We start from the raw sequence: 23,493 nt of genomic DNA, 5'->3' as shown, positions 1-23,493 counted from the left end.
AATCAATTAAAACTTTTTTTAAGTAGTCACTTCCCTTTTTTAAAAAAAGCGCATTCATGGAGGCCACTCAGACCTGCTGTATCACAGTCTCTGGAGGGTGAGACCATGCAGTCTGCATTTTTTTTTCCATAAGTTTCCCAGATGATCCTGTTGCAAAAAAAAAAAAAAAAAAAAGTGTGATAACCCTTGGAATAGGCCCTTCATTCACAGTCAGAGGTAGAATTTAGAGCATTTAAGCAAGTTTGTGATAGTCTTGTAGGCTTTTTAAAATAGCAAAAACCTGTTCTGGTTTTGGTTAGAGCATCGTCCCGATACTCCAAGGTTGTGGGTTTGATCCCCGGTCAGGGCACCTACAAGAAGCAACCAATGACTGCATAACTGAGTGGAACAACAAACTGATGTTTCTCTCTCTCCCTTCCCCTCTCTCTCTAAAATCAATCAATAACTTTCTTTTTCTAAAATAGCACAAATCTATCCAAAAAGTAATGCTGTCGGCTGATAGGTGGATCTGAAAAAAACACACGTTCATGTGTGTTGAGTGTTTAGTGTGTATCAGCTTTGTGCTCTGCACTTGGCAGTCATCAGCCTACTCAGTTGTGGGAGGTGCCTGGACTCACTCACCGCCTCTCCTCTGAGACACCCTGCCTCTCCCGCCGCCCCAGGTGGAATCGCTGACCACAGAGCTGTCCGCTGAGCGCAGCTTCTCAGCCAAGGCAGAGAGCGGGCGGCAGCAGCTGGAGCGGCAGATCCAGGAGCTCCGGGAACGCCTAGGCGAGGAGGACGCGGGTGCCCGGGCCCGCCAGAAGATGACCATCGCTGCCCTCGAGTCGAAGCTGGCCCAGGCAGAGGAGCAGCTGGAGCAGGAAAGCAGGTAGGTGGGAGAGGGGTGTGTGGCTGGCGGGGGGGGGGGGGGGGGGGCGGCACAACCCTCACATTCTGGTCAATGAGATGAAGGGGAGTTGTTTTACAAACATCTGGTCTGAAACATCGCAAAGGCATCATAATATTAATGGTTGCTGACTTTCTGTATCATTTAAGAGGCTTTGAGCTGCAAGAACCTGTACTTCCACTACAAGTATGATTTAAACAGTAATGTAGCAGGTAGCTAAAGCTGCATAACAAATATCCTAAAACTTAGTGGCTTAAAACAACAACCATTTCCCCTGAAAACCAAATAATTTTATTAACCAAGTAGAGGCCCAGTGCACGAAATTCGTGCGTGGGTGGGGTCCCTCAGCCCAGCCTGCACCCTCTCCAAATTGGGGCCCCCGGGGGATGTCCATCTGCAGGTTTAGGCCCGATCCCTGCAGGATTGAGCCTAAACCAGTAGTCGGACATCCCTCTCGCAATCCGGGACCACTGGCTCCTAACCGCTCACCTGCTTGCCTGCCTGATGCCCCTTACCACCTCTGCCTGCCTGCCTGATCTCCCCTAACTGCTCCCCTGCTGGCCCAATCACCCCTAACCGCCTCTGCCTGCCTACCTGATCGCCCCTAACTGCCCTCCCCTGCCAGCCTGGTCACTCCTAACTGCCCTCCCCTGCCGGCCTGACCGCCCCTAACCACCTCTGCCTCGGCTCCTGCCACCGTGGCTTTGTCCGGAAGGATGTCCGGTCTAATTAGCATATTACTCTTTTATTAGTATAGATGTCACCCCATGAAATCCAATTAAAAATTAGCATTTGCCACATGCGTAATAAGATTGAACACGTTTTCATTTGCTTACTGGCATTTTGGATCACCTCTTTTGTGAAATGACTGCCTGTTTAAGTCTTTTGCCCATTAAACAACAACCACCACCACCATTTATTATTGCTCAGGAGTCTTTGGACTGGCTGCTGGGTCAGCTGTTCTGAGCCTACAGGGTCTCACTCATGCGCCTTTGCTCACCTGAGGGTCAGCTAGATTGGTTTGCTGATCTTGGCTGGCTCTCCCATGTCGAAGGTCTCACCTGGGACAATGAGGCTAACTTGTCTCTGCTCCAGGCTGGCCCAGGATTGCTCACATGGCAGAGTCAAAGCTCCAAGAGGGAGGGAAAGTGTTAAAGGCGTTCAGGGCCCTAGTCAGAGAAGAACATTGAGAAAGAAAAGACAGAGGGAGAAAGAAAATTCCCGGCCCAGGAGGGAAGGTCAGGTGGGTGGGATGAGGTCTGAGCTGGGGGTTAAGGCTGTGAGGACAGAGAGGAGGGGTCAGGACAGAGTGCAGGGGGCAGTGGGACAGGGTTTGGGTACTGACAAGCTGGGGGCCGGGGGGCACTGGGCAAAGGAGACACAAGGAGACAGGACAGTGCCCATGGTTTGACCAGGGAACAGTGGTCAGTGGGTCAGCTTCTGAGTGGAGGATTAGGGTGTCATACAGTTGGGGGGGGGGCCTAGTGGGTTATAGAAAACTGATGGAGATGCTTTAAAGAACATCAGGCACCCAGCCACCTTGGCTCAGTGGTTGAGCATTGACCTATGAACCAGGAGGTCAGAGTTCAATTCCCAATCAGGGTACATGCCCAGGTTTGGGGCTCGATCCCCAGTGGGGGATGTGCAGGAGGCAGCTGATCAATGATTTTCTCTCATTGTTGATGTTTCTATCTCTCTCTCCCTCTCCTTTCCTCTCTGAAATTAATTTTAAAAATATATTAAAAATCCTATATAATAAAAGCCTAATATGCTAAATGTCCAGTCATCTGGTTGTCCGTCCAAACAATCAAAGCATAATATGCTAATGATATGCTAAGGCCGCTCAACCGCTCACTGTGATGTGCACTGACCACCAGGGGGCAGACGCTCCAACCAGTAGGTTAGCTTGCTGCTGGGTTCCAGCCAATTGGGACCGAGTGAGATGGGCCGGACATGCCCTGGAGTCCTCACTAGGTCCCTCCCCGGCTGGCCAACCTCCTGTGTCCCTCTTAGGCCCCGATCGTGCACCAGTGGGGTCCCTCGGCCTGGCCTGCGCCCTCCCACAATCTGGGACCCCTCGGGGGATGTCAAAGAGCTGGTTTCGGCCCGGTCCCACAGGCAGGCTGAGGGATCCCACTGGTGCATGAATTTGTGCACCAGGCCTCTAGTAAATAAAGAAAACACCAGGCACCAGAGTAGAAGCCAAGGATGTGGGGAGCCTGGGTGCTAATGGCTGAGTGAACTGTGGGAGTCGGTTGGGGGTGGGAAAGCAGGAAGAGGCCAGTTGGAGAACAGGACAGCAGCCACTGGATGAGGCCAGGGGACAGATCTCAGGGTGCGCCTCTCCTCACTCTCCCCTTCACGCCTCTCTCCAGGGAGCGCATCCTCTCCGGCAAACTGGTGCGCAGAGCTGAGAAGCGGCTTAAAGAGGTGGTGCTGCAGGTGGAGGAGGAACGGAGGGTGGCCGACCAGCTCAGGGACCAGGTGAGCGGCTAACCTCACTCGGGAGCAGTCGGGGTGGGGACCACTGACAGAGAAATAGCACACGCTACCTCTGGAGGCAGCGAGTTCCCATCACAGGAGGCAGCATGCAGGTGCTGCTGGACTGGAACTAATGCAGATACCATCCGGGGCGTGTGGCCATCGCAGAGGGCTGGAGTCCGTGGCTTTGTGATCCATAAATATTGAATCTAGGAGAGCTGAGATTTCTGGGAGCTGAGACAGCCAAGGAGAGGGTAGGCCAGGGCTAAAATAACACGTTCTGTTTATTGAGTGCTTTCGATGAGCCAGGCACTCTGCTAAACACGTACTAGGTAGTCCATTTATTTCTTATCAGAACACTGTGGTAGTATACTGTTATTTTTCCCCTCGTGTCCAGATGAGGAAACTGAGGCACAGAAAGGTGAAGCAACTTGCTCAGAGGTATTTCGCTCAGAAGTATTTTGCTAGAAAGAGCTTGAGTGAGGGTTCAGATCCCAGCACAGTGGCTGCAGAGCCCATGCTCTTAATTATTGAGCAGTTACTGAGTCCCAGGCTCTGTGCTACCTGCTTTTCCTTTTTAAGTTCTTTTTTTTTTTTTTAATATATTTTATTGATTCCTTACAGAGAGGAAGGGAGAGGGACAGAGAGAAACATCGATCAGCTGCCTCCTGCACACTCCCCACCGGGGATGTGCCTGCAACCAAGGCACATGCCCCTGACTGGAATCGAACCTGGGACCCTTGAGTCCGCAGGCCGACGCTCTATCCACTGAGCCAAACCAGCCAGGGCTTAAGTTCTTTTTTTAAAAGATGTTTTTATTGGTTTTAGAAGGAGGAAGGGAGAGAGATAGAGAGATAGAAACATTGATGAGAGAGAATCATTGATCGGCTGCCTCCTGCACACCCTCCACTGGGGATCCAGCCCACAACCCTGACTGGTAATCGAACCAGTGACCAAGAGGTTCATGAGTTGACGTTCAACCACTGATCCACTTGCTTTATTTTTAGTGTATTTTTTATTGTTGATAGTATTACACATATCTCCCGTTTCTCCTTTTCCCCCTCTTCCCAATCCCTCCCCTCCCCGCACCAGGTCTTCACTACCACTACTTAAATACCACTTTTTAAAAAATACATGCTTGTTCTCTCACTAGCCTGAGTTCCCAGGTGAAGAAACAAACTTTTAAAGGGGATATAATTTTCATCAAAGTCACAGTCAGTAAAGACAGAGCCTGGGTCAGATTCCAGGTGTGTCAGACTCTATACAGCAGTCGCCAACTGGTGGTCCACAGACCACTGGTGGTCCATGAGGTCCAAAAGGTTGCGACCACTGCTCTAGATAGTATCACTGTGCCCTTAAAAGCTCAGCTGTATTCACCATTCATTCCACAAACAATTATTTAGTACCCACTTCATGTTGGGCACTGTGCTAGGCATTGGAAATATGGCTGTGAATGACACAGAGAAGGTCCCTGCCCTCACAGAGCTCACATTGTCAGCATAGAAAAAGAAAGGCACAAGAAATCAATAAACAAGCAGAGATAATTACAGATTGTGACAAGGCTATGAAGGAAAAAAGAGAATGAAGAGGAAGGGAGACACAGAGGACTGGGGAATCCTCTCTTAGGAGGGGACATGTGAATTGATACCTGGAGCTTGAGGAAGAGACAGGCAGAGGGAACGCCAGATGAAAAGGCCTTGGGGTATGGAAATAAGCTTGGTGAGTTTGGAGCAAAAAGATTACCAGTGTGGCTATGGAGAAGAACTGGGTGGTGGGGCAGATTGAGTGATAAGAACGATGCCTGAGGATGAGGACGACACCCAGAGGCATGACCTGGCCTCCTTGCTCCCACCAAGCTGGAGAAGGGGAACCTTCGAGTGAAGCAGCTGAAGCGGCAGCTGGAGGAGGCTGAGGAAGAGGCATCCAGGGCTCAGGCAGGTCGTCGAAGGCTGCAGCGTGAGCTGGAGGATGTCACAGAGTCTGCTGAGTCCATGAACCGCGAGGTGACCACGTTGAGGAACCGGCTCCGGTATGGCCGCCCTGCACATATACACCCTCACTCCATAAACTCCTGTCCCCCATTTCTCAGTCCCCCCATCACTCTCTGTCCCTTTATATCTCTTTGGTCTTCTATCCCCATCATTCTCAGTCCCTCTGTCCTCATCTCTCTCTGTCCTTGTGTTCCCCCATTTCTCTCTGCCCCCACCCTTGCCCTCTGCCCACCTCTCCATTCCTCCCCATCTCATCTCTCCCCTCTCGTTTTATTATATCTCTCTCCACCTTTCCCTATCTCTCCTTTTGCCCACAGACGCGGGCCCCTCACCTTCACCACCCGCACAGTGCGCCAGGTGTTCCGACTGGAGGAGGGTGTGGCATCAGATGAGGAGGCCGAGGAGGCCGAGCCAGGTTCTGGACCGCAGCCCCCGGAGTCTGATGGGCCCCAGGAAGTGCAGCCCCAGTGACCCCTCCCTGTTCCGAGCCATCAGCCCCTCCCTCCCTGGCCCTGGAGGGTGCAGGTCCCATGAACCCACCCTGTGGCTTCTTGCACTTTGGAAATGGTGCCACCTGCTGGCACTACCCACTTATCAACCGCACCCCAGAGGGCCCCCCGAGACCTCCGTAAACGCAGAACACTGGAGAGCCCAGGTCGGGAGCAGGAGGCAAGGACTGGGGCTCTCTCGCTGGAGTGGAAATTCGGGCGTAGTTTGCACGCTGTGGACCCATACAGCTCCCATACTTACTTCAGATGTTAATGGTCTTTATTAGGAAAGGAGCATGGCCCCCTTGCCCTCCTCAGCCAGGGCGGGCCATGGCCTCCCCCCATCCCCCCCCGCCCCGCCCTGTCTCCCAGGACTCCCAGCCTTTGATTCCTGCAGAGGAGCAGGGTAAGGGGGCCTGTCTCATCCACTCTTTCCATGCTCTGCCCTCCCTTCTGTTGCTATTGTGTGATCACAGTCTGCTCTGGTTAGAGTCCCTGTGGGGGCTGGAGGGGTCTCCCTGACTTTCCAGCCTCCAGCTGTGGCAGAAATAAACTCCAGCCCCAACTGGACCCCGCCCGGGTGGTGTGTGTTCCTGCAGGGGGGGTCTCTGGTGGGTCCAGATGGGCACTGACTTCTTCCACCTGCTGGCTCTGATCACAGCTGGCCAGTGGTGGGGGACCTCCTGGTACTGGACATTGTCCCACACCCCAGCCTCCCTTCAAAGCATTGCCTCCATTATACAGAGGAGGAGGCCGAGGCTCAGAGCTGCGCTGCCCCTCACTCTACACCAGGAGAGGCAGGAGGGGTGCTTGCTGTGCTCTGGTCTCTGGCTGACCTCCCAGTCTTTGCAAAACAGTGACATTGATGACTGTTGAGTCCGTGACCGTGACCCTGACCGGCTATTTAGCGGTGCTGAACACACACCAGACGTTTGTCTCAATTCTCAGCACAACCTCTAGAGGCGAGGATCGCCTTGCTTTCCAGCACCTAGGACAGTGCCTGGCTCCTAGTTGGCTTTCATAATATATGTGCTGAATGACTAGATCACGCCGTCCTGGCCTTTTATTGTTTTAAAACATATTTTTACCGATCTCAGAGAGGAAGGAAGAGATAGAAACATCAATGATGAGAGACTCATTGATCGGCTGCCTCCTGCATGCCCCCCACTGGGGATCAAGCCCACAACCCAGGCATGTGCCACCGGAATGGAACCTGGGACCCTTCAGTCCCCAGGCCACCACTCTGTCCACTGAGCCAAAGCGGCCATGGCCCGTCCTGGCCTTTTAGAGTGGCAAAAGCCCAGAGAGGTCGAGACTTGCCCAAGGACACACAGCTACGAAGTCGAACCCACGCAGACTGTCTTCATGGTCAGCAATGCGGAGCGTGCTGCCCTTCGCCCTGAGCACACACTGGGGACCCAGGTCACTCCTCTCCTGGGGACTAGTCGCCCTCACTCAGGACCTCCCATCATCCAGGGGCCCTCAGACTTCCCAGTTAGGGGTGTAGGCAGGCACTCACCCCAAACCACAAAGTGAGAGCTTTGTGTTCAAGGGGATTTCTGGGCCCCCAGAATGCACACCCATGCATGCCGCTTTCCAGTGGTTCTCAACCTTCTGGCTCTTTAAATACAGTTCCTCATGTTGTGACCCCCAACCATAGCATTATTTTCGCTGCTACTTCATAACTGTCATGCTGCTACTGTTATGAATCGTCATGTAAATATCTGATACGCAGGATGGTCTTAGGCCACCCTGTGAAAGGGTCATTGGACCCCCCAGAGGGGTCGGGACCCACAGGTTGAGGACCGCTGCATCCGACCCCATGTCTTGAAGACCCAATCCCTCTGTGGACCCCCAAAAGCTCCCCAACCCTCCCCGGGACACACACACAAGACGCAGCTTTTAAATGAAAAGGAAACTTTAATCTTGGTGGGGAATGAGAGGGCGGGCGGAAGGGGGCATGACACTTTTTCTTTTGGGGGGTGACATGCGGCAGCTTCTGCATCGGGCGGTTCATGCACCCGGGGTGGGCGTGGGGGAGGCTTGGGGGAGGGGCCTGTCGACCCCTCCCTCCCTGCCCTGGGGGTGGGCTGAGAAGACCCGCCATTAGCACCAGAGTTGGACGATTTGCAGACCTCCCCTCCCCACACTGACTCCGGACACCCGCCCCCATCCCTGAGAGCGCCCCCTGGCCACCCCCCCCCACACACCTGGACAGGCCAGGCTCGCCCCGCCCACATTGGAGTGAGAGAAACTTATTGCTGTGTGTGTTGGGGAGGGGAGCCGCTGAACTCGGGGGGACCCCCGCCATCCGATCCTCTCCCCCCGCCCCGCCCCCCGCCCCGTGCCCGTGCGTCCCGAGCGCAGGAGGGCGCCTCATGCGAGTGGGGAGCGTCATGCAGCGCATGCGTGTAGTTGCGGGCACCCTGGCGGCCGGGCGGAGGTGGGGGGGAGGGGGAGGAGGGAGCGGGACGTGGAAGTCGTCCCTTTAGCTCGCCCTTCCTCCCCGAGTCCCACGCTGTTTATTGACTTGGGGGATGAGAATCACGTGTTTGTAGAGGCTTGTCATGATCGTAGTTATTTTTAAAAGCTGAACTAAAAAGCTGGGTACGTGTGGCAGGTTGGCGAGCAGGGGGGAGACGGAGGGAAGAGGTCTGTACCCTTCGGAAAAGACCCTCGCCCCCTCCCCCCGCACCGTTCGTCTTCCGTGAGGATCGGGAATGGGGGGGGGGACTTTTTTTTTTTTTTAAGAAGTTAAACCCTTTGGCAATATAATCAGTCCCCACCCCCGTACCCTGGTGTCTGGGGCCCCTAGCCCTTTGCCCCGCCCCGCTCCCCGCAGAACCTGCCCCACCCCTCACCCCAGATTCGCCAGGGTTTGGGGTCCGAGGGAAGGATGGGGGGGACTCAAAGTGCCCCTTGCATAGGAATCGTTGCATCAAGAATCGTGCTCAGTGACACCCCCCCAACCCTCGGGTGGGGTTCCTGAGGCTGTGGGAGCACAGGGAGGAAGGTTGCTAATTCTGCGGGCCCCCAGCTCCGAAAGGGGGGTTCTCTAAGGATTCTGGGACCGGTGTGGCCTCCAGGCGTGGGGGAGGTAGCGCATCCTTGAGCCAGGATGGGGTGTGAGGAGTGATTTTCCACCCGCGGGCGGGGCGGGGCGGGGATCGCGGGGGTCGACTGGCTGGGGTCCCCGCCCAGGTGGATAGGTTGTTTCCTAAGCCTCGATGTCCCAGTGTCCGTCCGTCCGGCACAGCCTCTGGATGGAGACACTCAACCTAAACAAACGGCGTCCGGGCCGGCCGCGCAGCACAACCTGGACTTACTGGCCTGTGAGCCAAGCGCCCCAAAGGGCAGACCCTCTCGGGGAAGACACAGCTCCCGGGTGTCTGTCCTCGCACTGCCTGGACCTCAACACGTCAGGGGCACGAACACGACCCTCTGGGAAGCACTGGTGTCCGTGAAGGGGGTACCATTCAAGGGAAGACATGTTGGGGGGTGGGATTGGGCCTAAGAAACGGGGTGCCCTGCAAAGATCAGGTTCCCTGGAATTGCAGACAGGCCGGGCCCGTCTTGGAAATCCTAGCGGCAGGGGAACCTGAGGTGGATGTCTGGTGGCAGAGATCTGGGGGTGTCTGGTGGAGTGGAGGCCTGAGGATTTGGGGTGTCGGAGAAGGTTCTGGAGCATCCCAAAGGCTGAGAGTGAGCTGCAGGCTGGGGCGCCCCTTGGAGGCCTGGGGCGCCGGGATGCACTCCAGGGAGTGGCTGGCGGCGGGGCTTGGTTGGGGCAGCATCTGTGTGCAGGGGTTAAGTTCCAGGGGTGCGTGGGCGTTTGGAAGATGCGGGGTGCCAGGAATTCTGGGTGCAGGGCTCATGTCCTGGGGACCCGGAGGGGCGCCCGGGAATTTCGTGTGCTAGGGCCAGACATCCCAGGAGTCCGGGGCGGGAGGCCTGAGTCCATGCAGCAAGAACAGAGGCGAGCAGATCCCTTGGGGGTGGGGGTGGGGATGACAGGGTGCAATTCACCAGAGGGATCCTCCTAAAGGCTGAGGGAGCAGCTGGCCGCAGCGCCCCGCTTCTACTATCTGAGCTCAGCTGGGGTTTGGGGCTGGGTAACTGTTCCTCCTTCCCCCGTATTGTCGCTAATTTTTTTTTTTTTTAATCAATGCATGATGATGGGCTGCCCTCCAGCGGGGAAGGGTAAGAGGCTAGGAGACCCTCCTGCAGCCCCACCCGACCCCCCTCGAGGTCCGCCCCCTCCCAGAATGCCCCTGCCCTCAACCGCGTGGCATGCAGCCCCTGGCGCTTATTGCTGAGGTGGAGTTGGGGGGAGGAGTCCAGGTTGGAGCATGCACAGTAGGGGGAGGTGCCCCCAATGTGATTGGCATAATTTGGACGTATTTACACGAGTGGATGGGAGAGGGTGTCCTATGGCTCATGGAGACCTGAGAAGGCTTTATTTGGGTGGGGGAGAGTTGGAGGGCGTGGGCTTTGGCCCCTCCCCCTCTATCCTGGGGCCCAGGTGGGGGTGAGGGGCCCGGGGGTGTCTGCTGGCGTGGTCGTCTCCGTTGCATATTATAATGACTTTTGATTTTTTTAAAAAACCCTTTCCCCCACCCCCAGCTCCTCTGACCGTCTTCCCTGTCACCCCCGAGTCCCCCCACAGGGGGGAGGGGAGCGCTAGAGGATGGAGGGCAAGGTTGGGGGAGCGCGGCGGGCGGCCCTGGGAGAGCCGGGGGGAGTGGCTAGGGGCGCGAGGCGCAGGGACACCCCGCTCAGGCCCGCGATGCTGCTCAGGCTGCGGGATTTCTCGTAACCTGGGGGGGAGGGGCGGAAACACGGGGAGGAAGCAGGGAGTAAGGGTGCAGGGGGAGGGTCCCACAGACAGAGAGACCCCAAGACAGAGGGAGGGAGGCAGGAGAGAATCAGACAGAGAGGATACCAGATGGAGCGAGAGACAGCGGCAGGGAAAGCCAGAGACAGAGAAGGCGAGAGCAGAGACATGGCAGAGAGAGAGAGAGAGAGAGGCCGGCAGGCACCAGGACACAGGAGACAGGGCGAGGCAGAGACGGACAGAGGCGGGCCAAGGAGACGGAGAGAGAGAGAAGTGAACAAATCGCACAGTCAGTCGCATCGAGGAGAAAGGTTCAGACATGGGGAGGGGGGAGAGACTCAGGGTTAGGAGGCAGGTGGCGCCCGCCGAGCCTCCCCCACCCATCCCTTCCCCACGCAGCCCGCCCCCCGAAAACCCGCCCCCCCGTAGGCCCCCTCATCTGAGGCATAAAGGGGGGGCAGCAAGGCGGATGGTGGCAGCAGGGGCATGGGCGGGAGCTCGGTGGAAGCCACAGGGGAGCAGCCGGGGAGGGAGCGGGCAGGGCTGCAGGGGGAGCTGACCTACTGCGGAGAGTGAGGGGCTGAGTGGGGGGGCCGCGGCCGCAGCGCCCCTGGGGCCCCGCAGCTGCAGAGCAGTCGGAGGGGCGAGGCTGGCTCACCTGGAGGCGTGGCAGGGGCCGTAGGGGTTCAGGGAGTTTCAATGGGAACCTTCTGCCCGGAAGGTCCTAACTGTCCCGACAGCGGGACCTGAGATGGGGGCTAAGGTCAGGGAGCGGGTAGGGGGTCCTCGGAGCTGGGGGGCGCCGGCCAGCGCCCGGGGCTTTTCCAGGCAGAGCCAGGGGCCTGTCTGGGCGCCGTGTCTAGACCACAGGAGACAGAGCCTGAGGGGTCGGGAGCCCACTGCCTCGGGGACACCCCTTCCCAGCCATTGCCCATTGCTAACCTGGGGGGAAGGGGCAGGGGGGGCCGAGGGTCTCTCGAGGCCTCAGGCGGTGACAAGAGCTGGGGACAGAAATACACAGAGTCATGGCGGGGGAGGGCGGTCGCGGGAACCCCCCCAACATGGCCTCACTGTTGGGGGTCGGAGAAAAGCCGGATCTCTTCCTCCTCTCTAGTGTTTTCCGGGGGGAGGGGAGCAGTGAAATGGGGCGGCCAGAGACATCAAATATGGGAGGAGCTTCCGGGGTGGCTGGGGGGGGGGGGGGGAGAGGAGAAGGCTGGGGAGGAAGGGGAGCACGTGTCCAGGGTTAGACTCAGGTGGCTGGGGAGGGAAGATGAAGGGAGCCGTCCTGGGGCAGGTGGGGGACAGGCCAGGAGGAAGGGTCTGGGGGGGAGGGGAGACACAGTGGAGGGCGGGCCATGGGGGGGGTGAGGAAGGGGGGTCCAGGGTCCAGTCAGCCCCATCAGCTCCAGCCATTATTTGAGTTCAATGAATGGATTTCGGCATCAGAGGCAAGAGAAGCAGAGACCTCCCACCCCCAGCCCACCCCACCCCAGCCCTCCCTCACCCACATTCCCAACCCCCCCCCCCTCAGTTCCAAGGGGCCCATCCAGACCTGAAGGAAGGGGACAAAGAGTGGGAAGGGGACTGGGTGCAAGCAGGGAGAGGGGTGAGATGGGAGCGGGAGGGGCTGGTGATGAGATGACAATGAAGATGGGGGGGGGGGCGGGTGCAACAAGGAGGTGGAGAGAGGGAACAAGAGCAGACAGCCCCCTTGCGGTTCTGTCTGACCCGGAAGCCTGGGCTGCCCTCCCTCTGCTGTGTGGCCTGGGTCGGTCATGGCCCTCCCTGAACTTCTGTGACACCCCAGGCCGTCCTGTCCTGGAGGCTCCCCAAGTCCCACTCCAGCCTCTCCTTAGGCTGCGGCAGGATTTGGGATGTGTCTCTATTTCTAAGGAAGCGTCCGCAGGTGTTTGTGGAATGAGGAAGTGATGGGTCAAATTCCTTCAGGTGGCTCCTCCTCACTCTTAAGACCAGGCCAGCCCCTCACCCTGGCCAACACCCTCCTGCTCCTTCTGCACAGGCGGTCCGCACCCGCTCCCTTCGGCTGCTCAGCTCCCGCCTCACTTCCCTCCTGGCTGTTTATTCCTTTCAGCACCAAGCTCGCCCACTGGGGACCTCAGGACCTTTGCACTCGCTGTTCCTTCTGCCTGGCCGGCCCTTTTCACCTTTAGGTTTCATGTCGCCTCCAAAAGCCCTTCCACAAACCAGAGACTTTTTTTTTTTTTTTAACTGGGTTTAATTTCTGCTTCCTCCAATCAGGGGGCATCCGACTTTTCCTTAAAGGGCCAGGTAGTAAACATTTCGGCTCTGTGAGCCACACGGTCTCTGTCCTAACTATTCTAGTCCACTCTTGGAGCAGAACAGTGGCTATGTTCCAATAAAGTTTTATTTACAAAGCAGCTGGCTGACAGAGCTGGCCCCTGGGCTGGAGTGTGCCAAACTGGGCTCTAGAGTATCAACTCTGAGGTCAGATTCTTGCCTCGTGCAATACTAGGTTACGGTGCCCTCAGGAGTCAGTTGTGAAATGAATGAACGGGTGGGTGAGTGGAGCTAGGGGTTCTCGAGGGTGGTGTGAGGGTTACAGAAGGTATGCTAAATTCCAGGCGTGTGGTAAGTGCTGGGCTGTGTTTGCTGAATGATTCACTGACGAACAACTCTCTTCGCTGTGTCCCCTGAGCTCCCAGGCCAGTCCCCAGCCCTTTTCCTCCCGTTCCCTCTCTCTGCCTCCCTTCCCTTCTATCCCCACAGCCCTGACCAGGTTCAGGACTTGTCCTGTCCCCGTGGGCCCTTGTCCTGGTCTCCTCCCTGGCCTGACCGCCAGTCGATCCCCAAGGGCCCAGAGCTGAGCTGCTCTCCCGGGTCCCTGAACAAGGTCCCGGCCCTCAGCCAGCCCTGCCTTCCTGCCTCATGGCCACCTCCTAGCCGGGTCGGTCCCTGGCTTTGCTGTGCTCGTTGCTCTGGTCACTACAGTCTAATGCAGCGGTTCTCAACCTGTGGGTCGCGACCCCTTTGGCGGTCGAACGACCCTTTCACAGGGGTCGCCTAAGACCCTCCTGCATATCAGATATTGACATGACGATTCATCACAGTAGCAACATGACAGTGATGAAGTAGCAACGAAAATAATGTTATGGTTGGGGGTCACCACAGCATGAGGAACTGTATTTAAAGGGCCAGAGGTTGAGAACCACGGGTCTAACGGGCCCACGTCCCCATCAAGTACCAATTCCTGCAGAAAGCCTTTCTGTGGCTCCCCACCCGGGGCTTTGCCTGTCCCTCTGACTGTACCTGCGACCTGTGCCACCGCCACCTCCACATGTCACCTGACAGCGACCTTCTCTGACTGCATCTGCCTCTCCCACATGGGGCTCCCGGGGAGGGACGTCCCGTGCGGGACCTGTGGGTGCTTTGTGAGCTGGCCAATTCACAAGTGACTGACTGGGTGGCTGAGTCTTTCTCATCCCATCTTGCACCCCAAGAGCATCCTGGGAGTGCACCCCGTTTTCTTGGTGGAGTTTTTAAAACCCAGAAGGAGAGGCAGGGAGAGAGGCGTTGATGGGGGTGAGGATGGGTCAGTCGGGAGGGCTGGGAGGTCAGGCACATGGTGGGAAGGTTGGGGTCAGTTCCAGGGGGTTAGTGAGGGGCGGGCAAGTCCGGGCGGGCGGGTGTGGGGTCAGCGTCAGGGCCGAAGGTTAATTAGATGGAGCTCTTCATGGTGAGGGGCGCGAGTCTTGGTCAGTGGGGGCTGCATGTTCTCAGGGGGGTTAGTCAAGAGGGGGGGGTTCAGAGGACAGGAGCTACTTACCCCGGGGGGAGGGGGTTCGTCCACTAGGGGGATATCCAGGCCGCAGCGTTGGCGTTGAGGTCGGGCAAGAAGCTTGGGGGGCCTGGCTTACGCCAGTCTGGGGGGGGCAGTGGGGGAGCACCGGTGGCTGGGGGTGGGGGAAGAGGCCAGAGGGTCGGGGTGGGGGAAATGGAGATGCAATAAAGACAGGTGAAGGATCAGTGGTGAGGAAACTTGGGGAGCGGGGGCAGGGGGGGCGCTTCTGGGAAGGAGATTTGGGGCCATGGAATGGGGAAAGGGAAGTCCATCACCTCCCCCCTCTCCCCCTCTCCCCCCTCCCCAAGGGGAGGCGAGAGAGGGAGGGTCCCGGGGGCCAGTGGAGGGCACCTCACCTTTCCGGATGGAGCCATCAGGGGAAGGGGCGTAGTCCGTGAGCAGGAAGCAGGCTCGGTCCCGGCTGTAGCGGCCCCGGCTCCCAGGGGTGATGGGGCTCTTGTCTTCCGGGGACATGGCGGGCTGGTCGATGGCTGGGCAGTCCTCATGGGCGAGCGCAGCTGCTGCTGGGTCCCCGTTGGGGCGGGGATCTGTGTCCCAGGGTCAGACAGAGACACAAAGGAAGGGGTGAGTGTGGAAACGCAGGGCAGTGAGACCAACAGGGATGGGGTGCGGGTGGACTCGGGTGCAGGAAGATGACTCAAGGGCAGGGTGCCAGATGACAGGAGGGGCTCAGTTGGGAGCAGGGTGTTAGGGGGCATGGCTGGTGGATTTGGGGAGCAGGTCACTGGGGAAGGATGTTGAGTTTTGGGGTGTTTCTTTTTGTTAACCCTCACCTGAGGATATTTTTCCATTGATTTTTAGAGAGAGTGGAAGGGAAAGGGGGAGCGGGAGAGACAGAGAGAGAAACATCGATGTGAGAGAGACATACCAACTGCTTGCCTCCCGCACACAGGGGATCAAGCTGCAACCCAGGTACCTGCCCTTGACTGAGAACTGAACCCGAGACCCCGAACCCGAGCACGGGCTGGCGCTCTAACCACTGGGAAACACTGGCCAGGGCGGAAGGGTGTTGCTATTTGAGGACAACAGGGTAGGCAGAGGTGGTTAGGGGACAGGGTTGGATGAAGGTGAGTGGAGGAGGGTGCTGAGTGCTAGGAAGTGCTAGCCAGGCCAGGTGCCAGGGCTGGGAAGGGCAGGCTGGGGTTGGATGCTGGGCATTTGGAGGGATGGGTGGGGGAGGACATGGGTAAGAGGGGGCTGGGAAGGGGGCTGGGACAGAGTGTTGGGGGGGTCGTTGGGTCAGGTGAACTGGGTCGGGCAGGACTGGGGTAGGGTGTGGGTTGGGGTAGATGGCTGGGTGCTGGAAAGGACACAGTGGGGAAGGGTTAAGGAGGTGACAGATGAGGGAGGGGGGAGTGGGGGTCCCCAGGCTCTGACTCGGGCTATTTTTAATTGGTGTGAAACTGGGTCAGTGGCTGAGGGAGCAAGATGGGGGCCGGGCGGCCCAGCTCCCTTTCTTGACCTACTTAAGACATGGGGGTGGGGCCCCCCGGCCTCTCCCTCCTCCCAGACTGACACCCCAGTCACTACCTCGGAGGCAGCTCTCCTGGGGGAGGGACAGGCACAGGCACAGGCACAGTCCACTCCGCTAGCGCCCTGGTCTCACCTCTTCCTCTTGGCAGCATCTGACTCTCCCAGACCCTCCCTGTAGAGCCCGAGTCTGGGCCTCGGGTCCCACGTCACTGTCCTGTCACGTGGCCTTTCCACCCTCCGGCCAGTCCCCCCTAGACACCCTCTGACTCTTCGTGTTTAGTTTTAAGTCTTACTTCCTCTCTTGGTCTCGCTGTTATTCCAGCCTGAACTCCCTGCCGCCGACCCCTCACCGCTCCCTCCGTCTCCGCCCCCCATCCCTTCTCAGGGACAGTCTCAGTTTCCGACTCGGTGGCTTTGGGACCATTTTCTCAGGCTCTCCTCCGGGAAGCTCAGACGCTGAAACCGCCTCTTGGTCTCCTCTCTGGCCAGCCCGTGGTTCACGTACGAGACCCTCTCCCCTGGGCCCCCCTGAATATTTGGCTGCAAGTCTGTTCCCCCCCAAAACTGGCTTTCACGGGAAATCTCTCTGTCGCTGTCTACCTCTGTGCCACTTCTCTGGCCCCAGCGATTGCTATTCGCTTTTCTCTCCCCTCTCTGCTGCTGACCATCCCGTCTCTCTGAACCTCGGGCACCCGCCTCCTGCCCCCCTCAAACCTCCCCACCTCCTCCCACGCATCTCCGCCTGTGCCCCCACAGCCCCTCAGGCCCGCTCCTCACCTGCCCGGTTGATCTCAATCACTTCCTCCTGAGCCAACGGGCAGGGCTCCCCAGGGGCTGGCAGAGGGGGCAGCCCCATGATCCCGAGCCCACCCGCTCCCCCCCTGAGCAGCCCGGGGTGCGAGTGGGGCCCCGGAGGGTAGGCCCCGGCCATCGTCATCCCCATGGAGGGCGGGGTGATGGGAGGCGGGGGGCTGATACCACCACTGCCATGGTGAGGGGGAGGCAGGGGCGGCAATGGCGGGTCGGGCTTGCAGTAATTGGGGGAGCCGGGCAGCGGGGGCCGGGGGATATGTTTATTCTTCTTCTTGGGCAGCTTCTGCTTGGCCATGGCCAGCGAGTAGTACATGCCAAAGTTGTTGACAATGACGGGCACGGGCATGGCGATGGTGAGCACCCCCGCCAGGGCACACAGCGCCCCGACCAGCATCCCCGACCACGTCTTGGGGTACATGTCTCCGTAGCCCAGGGTTGTCATGGTAACCACGGCCCACCAGAAGCCGATGGGGATGTTCTTGAAGTAGGTGTGGTTGGAGCCCAGGATGTCATCCGGGTCGGCGCCAATGCGCTCGGCGTAGTAGATCATGGTGGCGAAGATGAGCACGCCCAGCGCCAGGAAGATGATGAGCAGCAGGAACTCGTTGGTGCTGGCGCGCAGCGTGTGGCCCAGCACGCGCAGCCCCACGAAGTGCCGCGTGAGCTTGAAGATGCGCAGGATGCGCACGAAGCGGACGACCCGCAGGAAGCCCAGCACGTCCTTGGCGGCCTTGGAGCTGAGGCCCGACAGGCCCACCTCGAGATAGAAGGGCAGGATGGCCACGCAGTCGATGATGTTGAGGCTGCTCTTGAGAAATTCCACCTTGTCCGGGCAGAAGGTGATGCGCATGAGGAACTCGAAGGTGAACCAGACCACGCACACGCCCTCCACGTAGGTCAGGAAGGGCTCCGTCTCCACCTCGATGTTGGTGATGTTCTCCGGGGGGGCCCCAGGGATCGGGGAGGCCTGCGTCACCGTCTTGTTGATAATGTGGATGAAGCCCTCGTGGGTCTCCAGGCAAAAGGTGGTGATGGAGATGAGGATGAAGAAGAGGGAGGCGAAGGCCACATACTGCGGGGCAGGTGGGAGAGAGAAGGCAAAAGGTGACCCGGGCATCTGGTCAGCCAGCCACCTCCATAGGACCCGCCCAGTGGCTCCTTTCCCAGCCCAAATGCTTCCCTCTCCCCACTAAAGCGGCAAAAGGGCAGGCAGAAGACGGGGCAGCTGTCCCCCGGCTCGCGAGAGGAGCTGGCCCCAGTAGCCGCAGCGCATGAGCAACTTCTGTCCTGGAAACAGCAATTGCTGGCCTCAGACTCTGTCGCCTAGACCAGTGGTTGGCAAACCACGGCTCGCGAGCCACATGAAATACTGACTTCTGTGCATGGGCCATGAAGTTTCAATCGCACTGTACCTGCGCGCCCACAGGTGGTATTTTGTGGAAGAGCCACACTCAAGGGGCCAAAGAGCCGCATGCGGCTCGCGAGCCACGGTTTGCCGACCACGGGTCTAGACCACCCCCCCTCCTGTTCCCCATGTCAATCTCTGGCCTCAGGTGGGAGAGGAGAAAGTGAGATCACTCACCCTCTGTATCTCAGAGGGTTTGGAGGTGGGCCTGGAGCTGAGGGAAGGGGAAGAGGGGAAGGTGGGTGGGGTGGCGGAATCATGAGGCGGCTAACAGTAAAGTCTTGGGTTTGAATCCAGCTTTCCCTCTGCCTGACTTGGGCAAAGCAATTAAGCTTCCCAAACCTCAAGTTTTTCCGGGATTATTGTGAGGATTACATTAGATGAGTAGACAGAAAGCCTAGCCGCAAAAACAGTGCTTGGCTCAGTGTCTGGAACTCGGTCAGGTCTGAGCTTTTAGGAGGGGATGGGGGCATCAGTTGGGGGGGGGGGGCAAGGAGCCAGGGTTTAAGGACCTGGGTGCCAATGTCTGTGCCCCAGAAAAGCGAAAAGGCTGGGTGAGGCCCTGACCCAAGAGGACAGGGCAGGGGCGGAACCATAAAGTGGAGGGAGGTGTTAGGGCCCTGAAGGTGGAAGGAAGTGAAGTGTCAAGTCTGCAAAAGGGGAGGCGGTACTGATGAGGAGAGGTGGGGTTTAGAGCTCCCAAAGGAAGGGAGGGTCAGGGGCCTGGACCTTGGGGAAAGGGCAGGACTAGGGCCAAAGAAAGGTGAGGGGCTGTTCAGAGGTGCAGAGAATTGCCAGTGGAGGCGAGCCTGGTCCCTTCCGTGCGGGGGATGACTAGAGCCCTGCCAGACAGTGCTGTGGGATCTGATGAAAGCCCTGCGGAGGGGCCAAGGGGGTGGATGAGGCCCCTGCAGGTGACAGTGGGCTGCATCAGATGCGTAGAGGGGACGGAGGCTAGTCCTCGGTGAGGTAAGGGGATGAGCGTTGGGGCAAAGAGGAGGCTCTAAGCAGATGGGGAAGAGGAGGCGGAAGGGCCTGGGGTGCAGAGAAAAGAGGGGGGCCAGGGTCAGGCTGCGGAGACCCTCCGCCCCGCCCCACTCCGTTTCTCCGCAGTGGTTTAAGAGGCCACAGGCCGCCGCAGAGCGCATGCCTGGCTCTCCCCCCGCCCGCCCCGAGCCCGGCGCGCGGCGCAGGCTGCGGCACCCGCAGTGGGGGCGGGCCGGCCGGGCCGGGGGGCGGGGCGCGGCGGCCAGCACCGCGGACAGCTCCCCCGCCGCAGTGCGCAGCCGCAGCCGCTGGGAGCCGCCTTAACCCCTTCGGCGCCGCGACCCAGCCGGCGGTGCGCAGCCGCAGTGCCGCCGCTTCGCCGCGGGAGGCCGCGGGCCCGGAGCTAGATTAACTCCTTCCCTCCCGGGACACAGAAAGGAAGGTGGGCCCCGCAGTGCACAGCTGTAGCGGCTGCACAGCGTCGGCACTGGTTTAACCAACCCTCTGCCCCCAGATGGTTCAAAAGCAGAGTAGGCCATGAAGTCCCTGCAAGGAAAGGGGAGATGACGAAGAAGGGAGTGTAGTGTGTGTGTTGGGGGGCGGGGAAGGGGGATAGGTAGACACCCTCCACTTCCCATTGGTCTCAGCTCCTACCTCTACCAAGCTATCTACTTGGAGCCTGGAAAGGGGAACGCTGTGGGCACTCAAAAAATACTTGCAGAGTAAATGAGTGACCCCCTCTCCCCCCATAGCTGTCCCGGACATCTAGTCTCACCTCAGGACCCTTCAATGGGGTAGTAAGAAGGAAGGGCACCCCAGGCCATGGGGGGGAAGGAGCCCTCAGAAGCCCGAGGGGGCATCTAGGGCCATGTCCCTCCTGTACCTCGTCCTCCGCACCTATCCCCACCCAACCCCAAATCTCGCCAACTCAGCGCTTCCTGGGGACCAAACTTTATGCGGTGCCTCCGGGCCCCCCTCCCCCTCGTTCCCTCCCCAGCGTGAATGCGGCACTGCGGCTCCGTGTCCTTCCCAGCTCAGGACGCGGCACGGTGGGGGGAGGGGGCCGAACCGGCTCCTCGGGGTGTCTGGGTCCCCAGGAGGCTAGGAGGGGTCCCTGAAGTCGCTACTCTTTCCCTCTAATTCCCCCCATTTTGAACTGCTCTTCTCTCTTCCAACACGGGGAGGAAGTTAGGACAAGAGAGGGAGAACTAGGGGGAAGGGTAGCTATTTAGCCTAGGAAGTTGGGAATGTTTAAAGTTATGAAAGTTTTGGGGGGAAGTAAAGGGAGCTGGAGGGGGTAAAATCTGGAATTTCAAGGGAAATAAGACTGGAGGGGTGCGCTCTCTGTTCACCTTGGGGATAGGGGAGAAGCTGAGGGCTTTGGACTGAGGGTGTCTCACTCAGGGGGGAGACTTGGGAAAGGGGGAGCAAGCAGGGCTGGGGTCAGGAGGAAAGATGCCACGGCAGGGAAGAAAGAAGTAGGAACTATTTTGAGAAGAAAGTTTTGGGGCTGATAACTTGAGGGAGGTCCGAGGATTAAGCTTAGATAAATTTCTGCAGCAGCAGCAGCAGAAGTGATTTATCTACTAGGAAAGTGGCTGGGAGGGTGGGGGGCACGGGGTTGTCCCAGAGAGAGGGAGTGGGCTGTGCAGTAAATGATGGAAGGGAGAAGCTGGGAGGATCTGGGGGTGAAGAGGAGGCATTCTGGAGGGGATCAGCATATTATTGGGGGGGGGGGGAGTCAGGAGAAACTGAGGGGTGGCGAAGGCTCGAGCTAATTTATGGGAAAGTCCTTGGGATGGGAGTTGGTGTGGAGGATGCAGGAAGGGACTTGAACAGAGGGGTCCCGAAGGTCCCAGGAGTAAAAATGTCCTAAGATTGATTGTTGCCGGGAGGGGGAGGTGTCCTAGCCAGAGCAAGTGGTTTGGAGGTTCAGAGGGGTCCAGGAGGCTCTGAAACTGGGGTGCAGGAGCCTTCTGAGACTTTGAGGGCAGAAGCAGGAGATTTCAAAAATAGCCAGGAGACTCTCACTTGGAAGGGGCCAGGGAGAGGGGCAAAGGGAAAAGGCAGCAGGCAGCTGTTGGGAGAGCCTGAGTAAGTGAGGGCTGGAGAGGAGGCTGGGGGGGGGGGGGGGAGCAGGAGGGGATTTGCAGGGGGCAAAGGAAGGGAGGCAGTTTTCACAGCGCTTGGAACACTTGGAGGGGTAGCAGAGGATGTCTTCTGAGGGTCTGGAGAAGGTCCAAGAAACTGGGGGCTGGGGAACGGTCTTCTGAGGCTCTGAGGGTGCCCAAGGGAAGTGAGAAGGAGCTTAGAGGGGTTCCGGTGACCGAGGGCTGGGGAAAGGTCTTCTGAAGGTCTCGGGGGTCCAGGAAAGGTGGGGGTGAGGCTGTTCAGAGGAGCCCAGGAGGAAGTTCCTAAGGGCCTAGGCAGGGTGACCTAGAGAAGCGGGGTGAGGGTCGGAGGGATCTGGGGGGTTCAGAAGGTTGGAGAAACGTCCCCTGAGCATCTGAGGATGCCGGGACAGGGGGGTGTGTTCCAAGGGGTTCGGGAGACCCAGGAGGGGCTGGAGGGTTGGATGGGGCGCCCCTGAGGGCCTGGGAGCGCGTGGGGAGGGGAGAGGGACGGGGGCTCCGACAGCGCTGCTCACCCTGGCTGCCCGCGACGAGTAGGGGTCCTCGAAGAGCGCCCACACGCGAGGTTGCCAGCGGCGCCACCACGTGCCGCCTGCGCCGCCCGCGCCCCCTGGCGGTCCCCCGGCGCCGCCGCCCGCTTCCTGGAAGCAGAGGCGCTTGAGTTCGCCGCCCGCGCCGTCCAGGCCGCCGCCGCCCACGCCCGCCTCGTCGTCCAGGCCCGCGTCGTGGGCGCCCGCGGCGTTGGCAGCGTTGGCGCCGCCCGCGGAGTCGGGCGCCTCGAAGGAGTCGAGCGCCTCCTCGGCATCGCGGTGCTGCCGGTAGGTCATCCAGCAGCAGGCCTCCACGTCGGTCTCGTCGATGCCCCAGAAGCCGAGCTCCTCCTCGAACAGCGGCCCGCACACGTCGGACGGGCAGTGCAGCTTGCCGGTGCGGTAGTAGTTGAGTACGTAGGCGAAGACGCCCGGGTGCCGATCGAAGAAGAACTCGTCGGTGCCGGGGTCGTAGTCGAAGCGCGCCGCCGCCTCGGGCTCCGTCAGGCAGGCCAGCCGCGTCCCCGGGAGGGTGCGCAGCGTCGAGCGGTACGTCTCATGGCGCACGCCGCCCACGTTGATCACGATCTTGCCGCTGTCGCCACCGCCGCCGCTGTCGCCGCCCCATGGCCGCCGCCGGCAGCCCGGGGCATGGCTCGGCGCGCCGGTCCCCGGGCCGCGGGATGCCGGGGCGCCCGCCGGGGACGCGGCGGGGCCGGTCTGCGCAGGCAGCGGCGGCGGAGGGGAGTCGGGAGGCTGCGGCGGTTGTGCGGACTGCTGCTTGCCGGCCCCCTGGCGCCCGCGGAAGGACGAGACGCAGACTGAGCTCAGCATTGGACGGGGGGCGGGGCTGGAGGGGCGGGTCCTTGGTGGGCGGGGACTCAGGGGGACGACAGACGTGATTGGTTGGGGAAAACTATAAATGGAGGGGCGGGGCCTAAATAGCGTAGCAACGAAAGTGATTGGCCTGGAGGGGGATGGGGCGGAGTTGAAGCGGAGAGAGAGAAGGGCTGAGACACTAACCCGGCCCAGCTGAATGGGGCGGGGCGGCAAATGAAACACACCGATTGGGTCTTTCTGAAAACAGGGGCGGGCCGAGGTGCTAAGAAGGCGGAACGCACCGCTAATGCGGGCGGGCTTGGCAGCACCGAGAACGAAGGGGGCGGGGCTAGATATAACTGAAAAAAAGGATGGGGCGGAGCAGAGAAAAGGGACAAGGCCAAACTATTTAAAGAGGCAGGACTGGCCGTGACAGACGGGGCTAGGGGGCGGGGCCACAATCGGAGAGACCATTCTGATTGGACAGAGCAGGGGGCCCGAACCTAAAGAGTAGATAAGCAGAATCTGGTGGGGAAGGACAGATGGAGACTGTGGGGTTGGGCTCCTAACATTGCTTGGACTGGAAAGGGCGGATCTTAAAAAGAGGCGGGGTCGGGGGGGAAAAAAATGTAGTAGAAACTTCTTGATTGGTCTGGAGAGTGAGGGTAGGACGGGACTAAACGAAGGCGGGAGCTGGAAATGGAGAGTGAAGAGTACAGTCTCGAGAAATGGCACTAGGCTGCTGAACTGAAAGGGGACAGGGCAGGGGTTACAGGAACTGAAACCCAGTGAGAAGGGGAGGAGATG

The 23,493-nt window shown here is 59.2% G+C and overlaps 3 protein-coding genes across 7 annotated transcripts in view; 1 reads left to right on the top strand and 2 right to left on the bottom strand.

Annotated features, from left to right (window-relative positions):
* The window catches only part of MYH14 (myosin heavy chain 14), a 95,916-nt gene extending 89,497 nt beyond the window's left edge, over positions 1-6,419 (top strand). For all 5 annotated transcript variants that reach the window (XM_059665282.1, XM_059665281.1, XM_059665280.1 and 2 more), the window contains 4 exons: positions 663-871; positions 3,265-3,373; positions 5,227-5,399; positions 5,679-6,419. In XM_059665282.1, coding sequence (XP_059521265.1) covers positions 663-871; positions 3,265-3,373; positions 5,227-5,399; positions 5,679-5,832 — 645 coding nt within the window. In that variant the 3' untranslated portion in view covers positions 5,833-6,419. The remainder of the gene's footprint in view (positions 1-662; positions 872-3,264; positions 3,374-5,226; positions 5,400-5,678) is intronic.
* The window catches only part of ASPDH (aspartate dehydrogenase domain containing), a 214,129-nt gene that overhangs the window by 55,619 nt on the left and 135,017 nt on the right, over positions 1-23,493 (bottom strand). The gene's annotated exons all lie outside the window — the stretch shown is intronic.
* On the bottom strand, positions 8,371-23,073 carry KCNC3 (potassium voltage-gated channel subfamily C member 3). Its single transcript, XM_059665310.1, is given in 6 exon segments — positions 8,371-10,666; positions 14,863-15,054; positions 16,778-17,885; positions 21,853-22,482; positions 22,484-22,561; positions 22,564-23,073. Coding segments are annotated over 6 exon segments (2,283 nt in total). The 5' UTR covers positions 22,702-23,073; the 3' UTR covers positions 8,371-10,529.

The sequence above is a fragment of the Myotis daubentonii genome, chromosome 15, assembly GCF_963259705.1.
Source record: "Myotis daubentonii chromosome 15, mMyoDau2.1, whole genome shotgun sequence".
Lineage (NCBI taxonomy): Eukaryota > Metazoa > Chordata > Mammalia > Chiroptera > Vespertilionidae > Myotis > Myotis daubentonii.
Note: the sequence above shows the minus strand (reverse complement) of the source record. Positions and strands in the feature narration are given on the sequence as shown.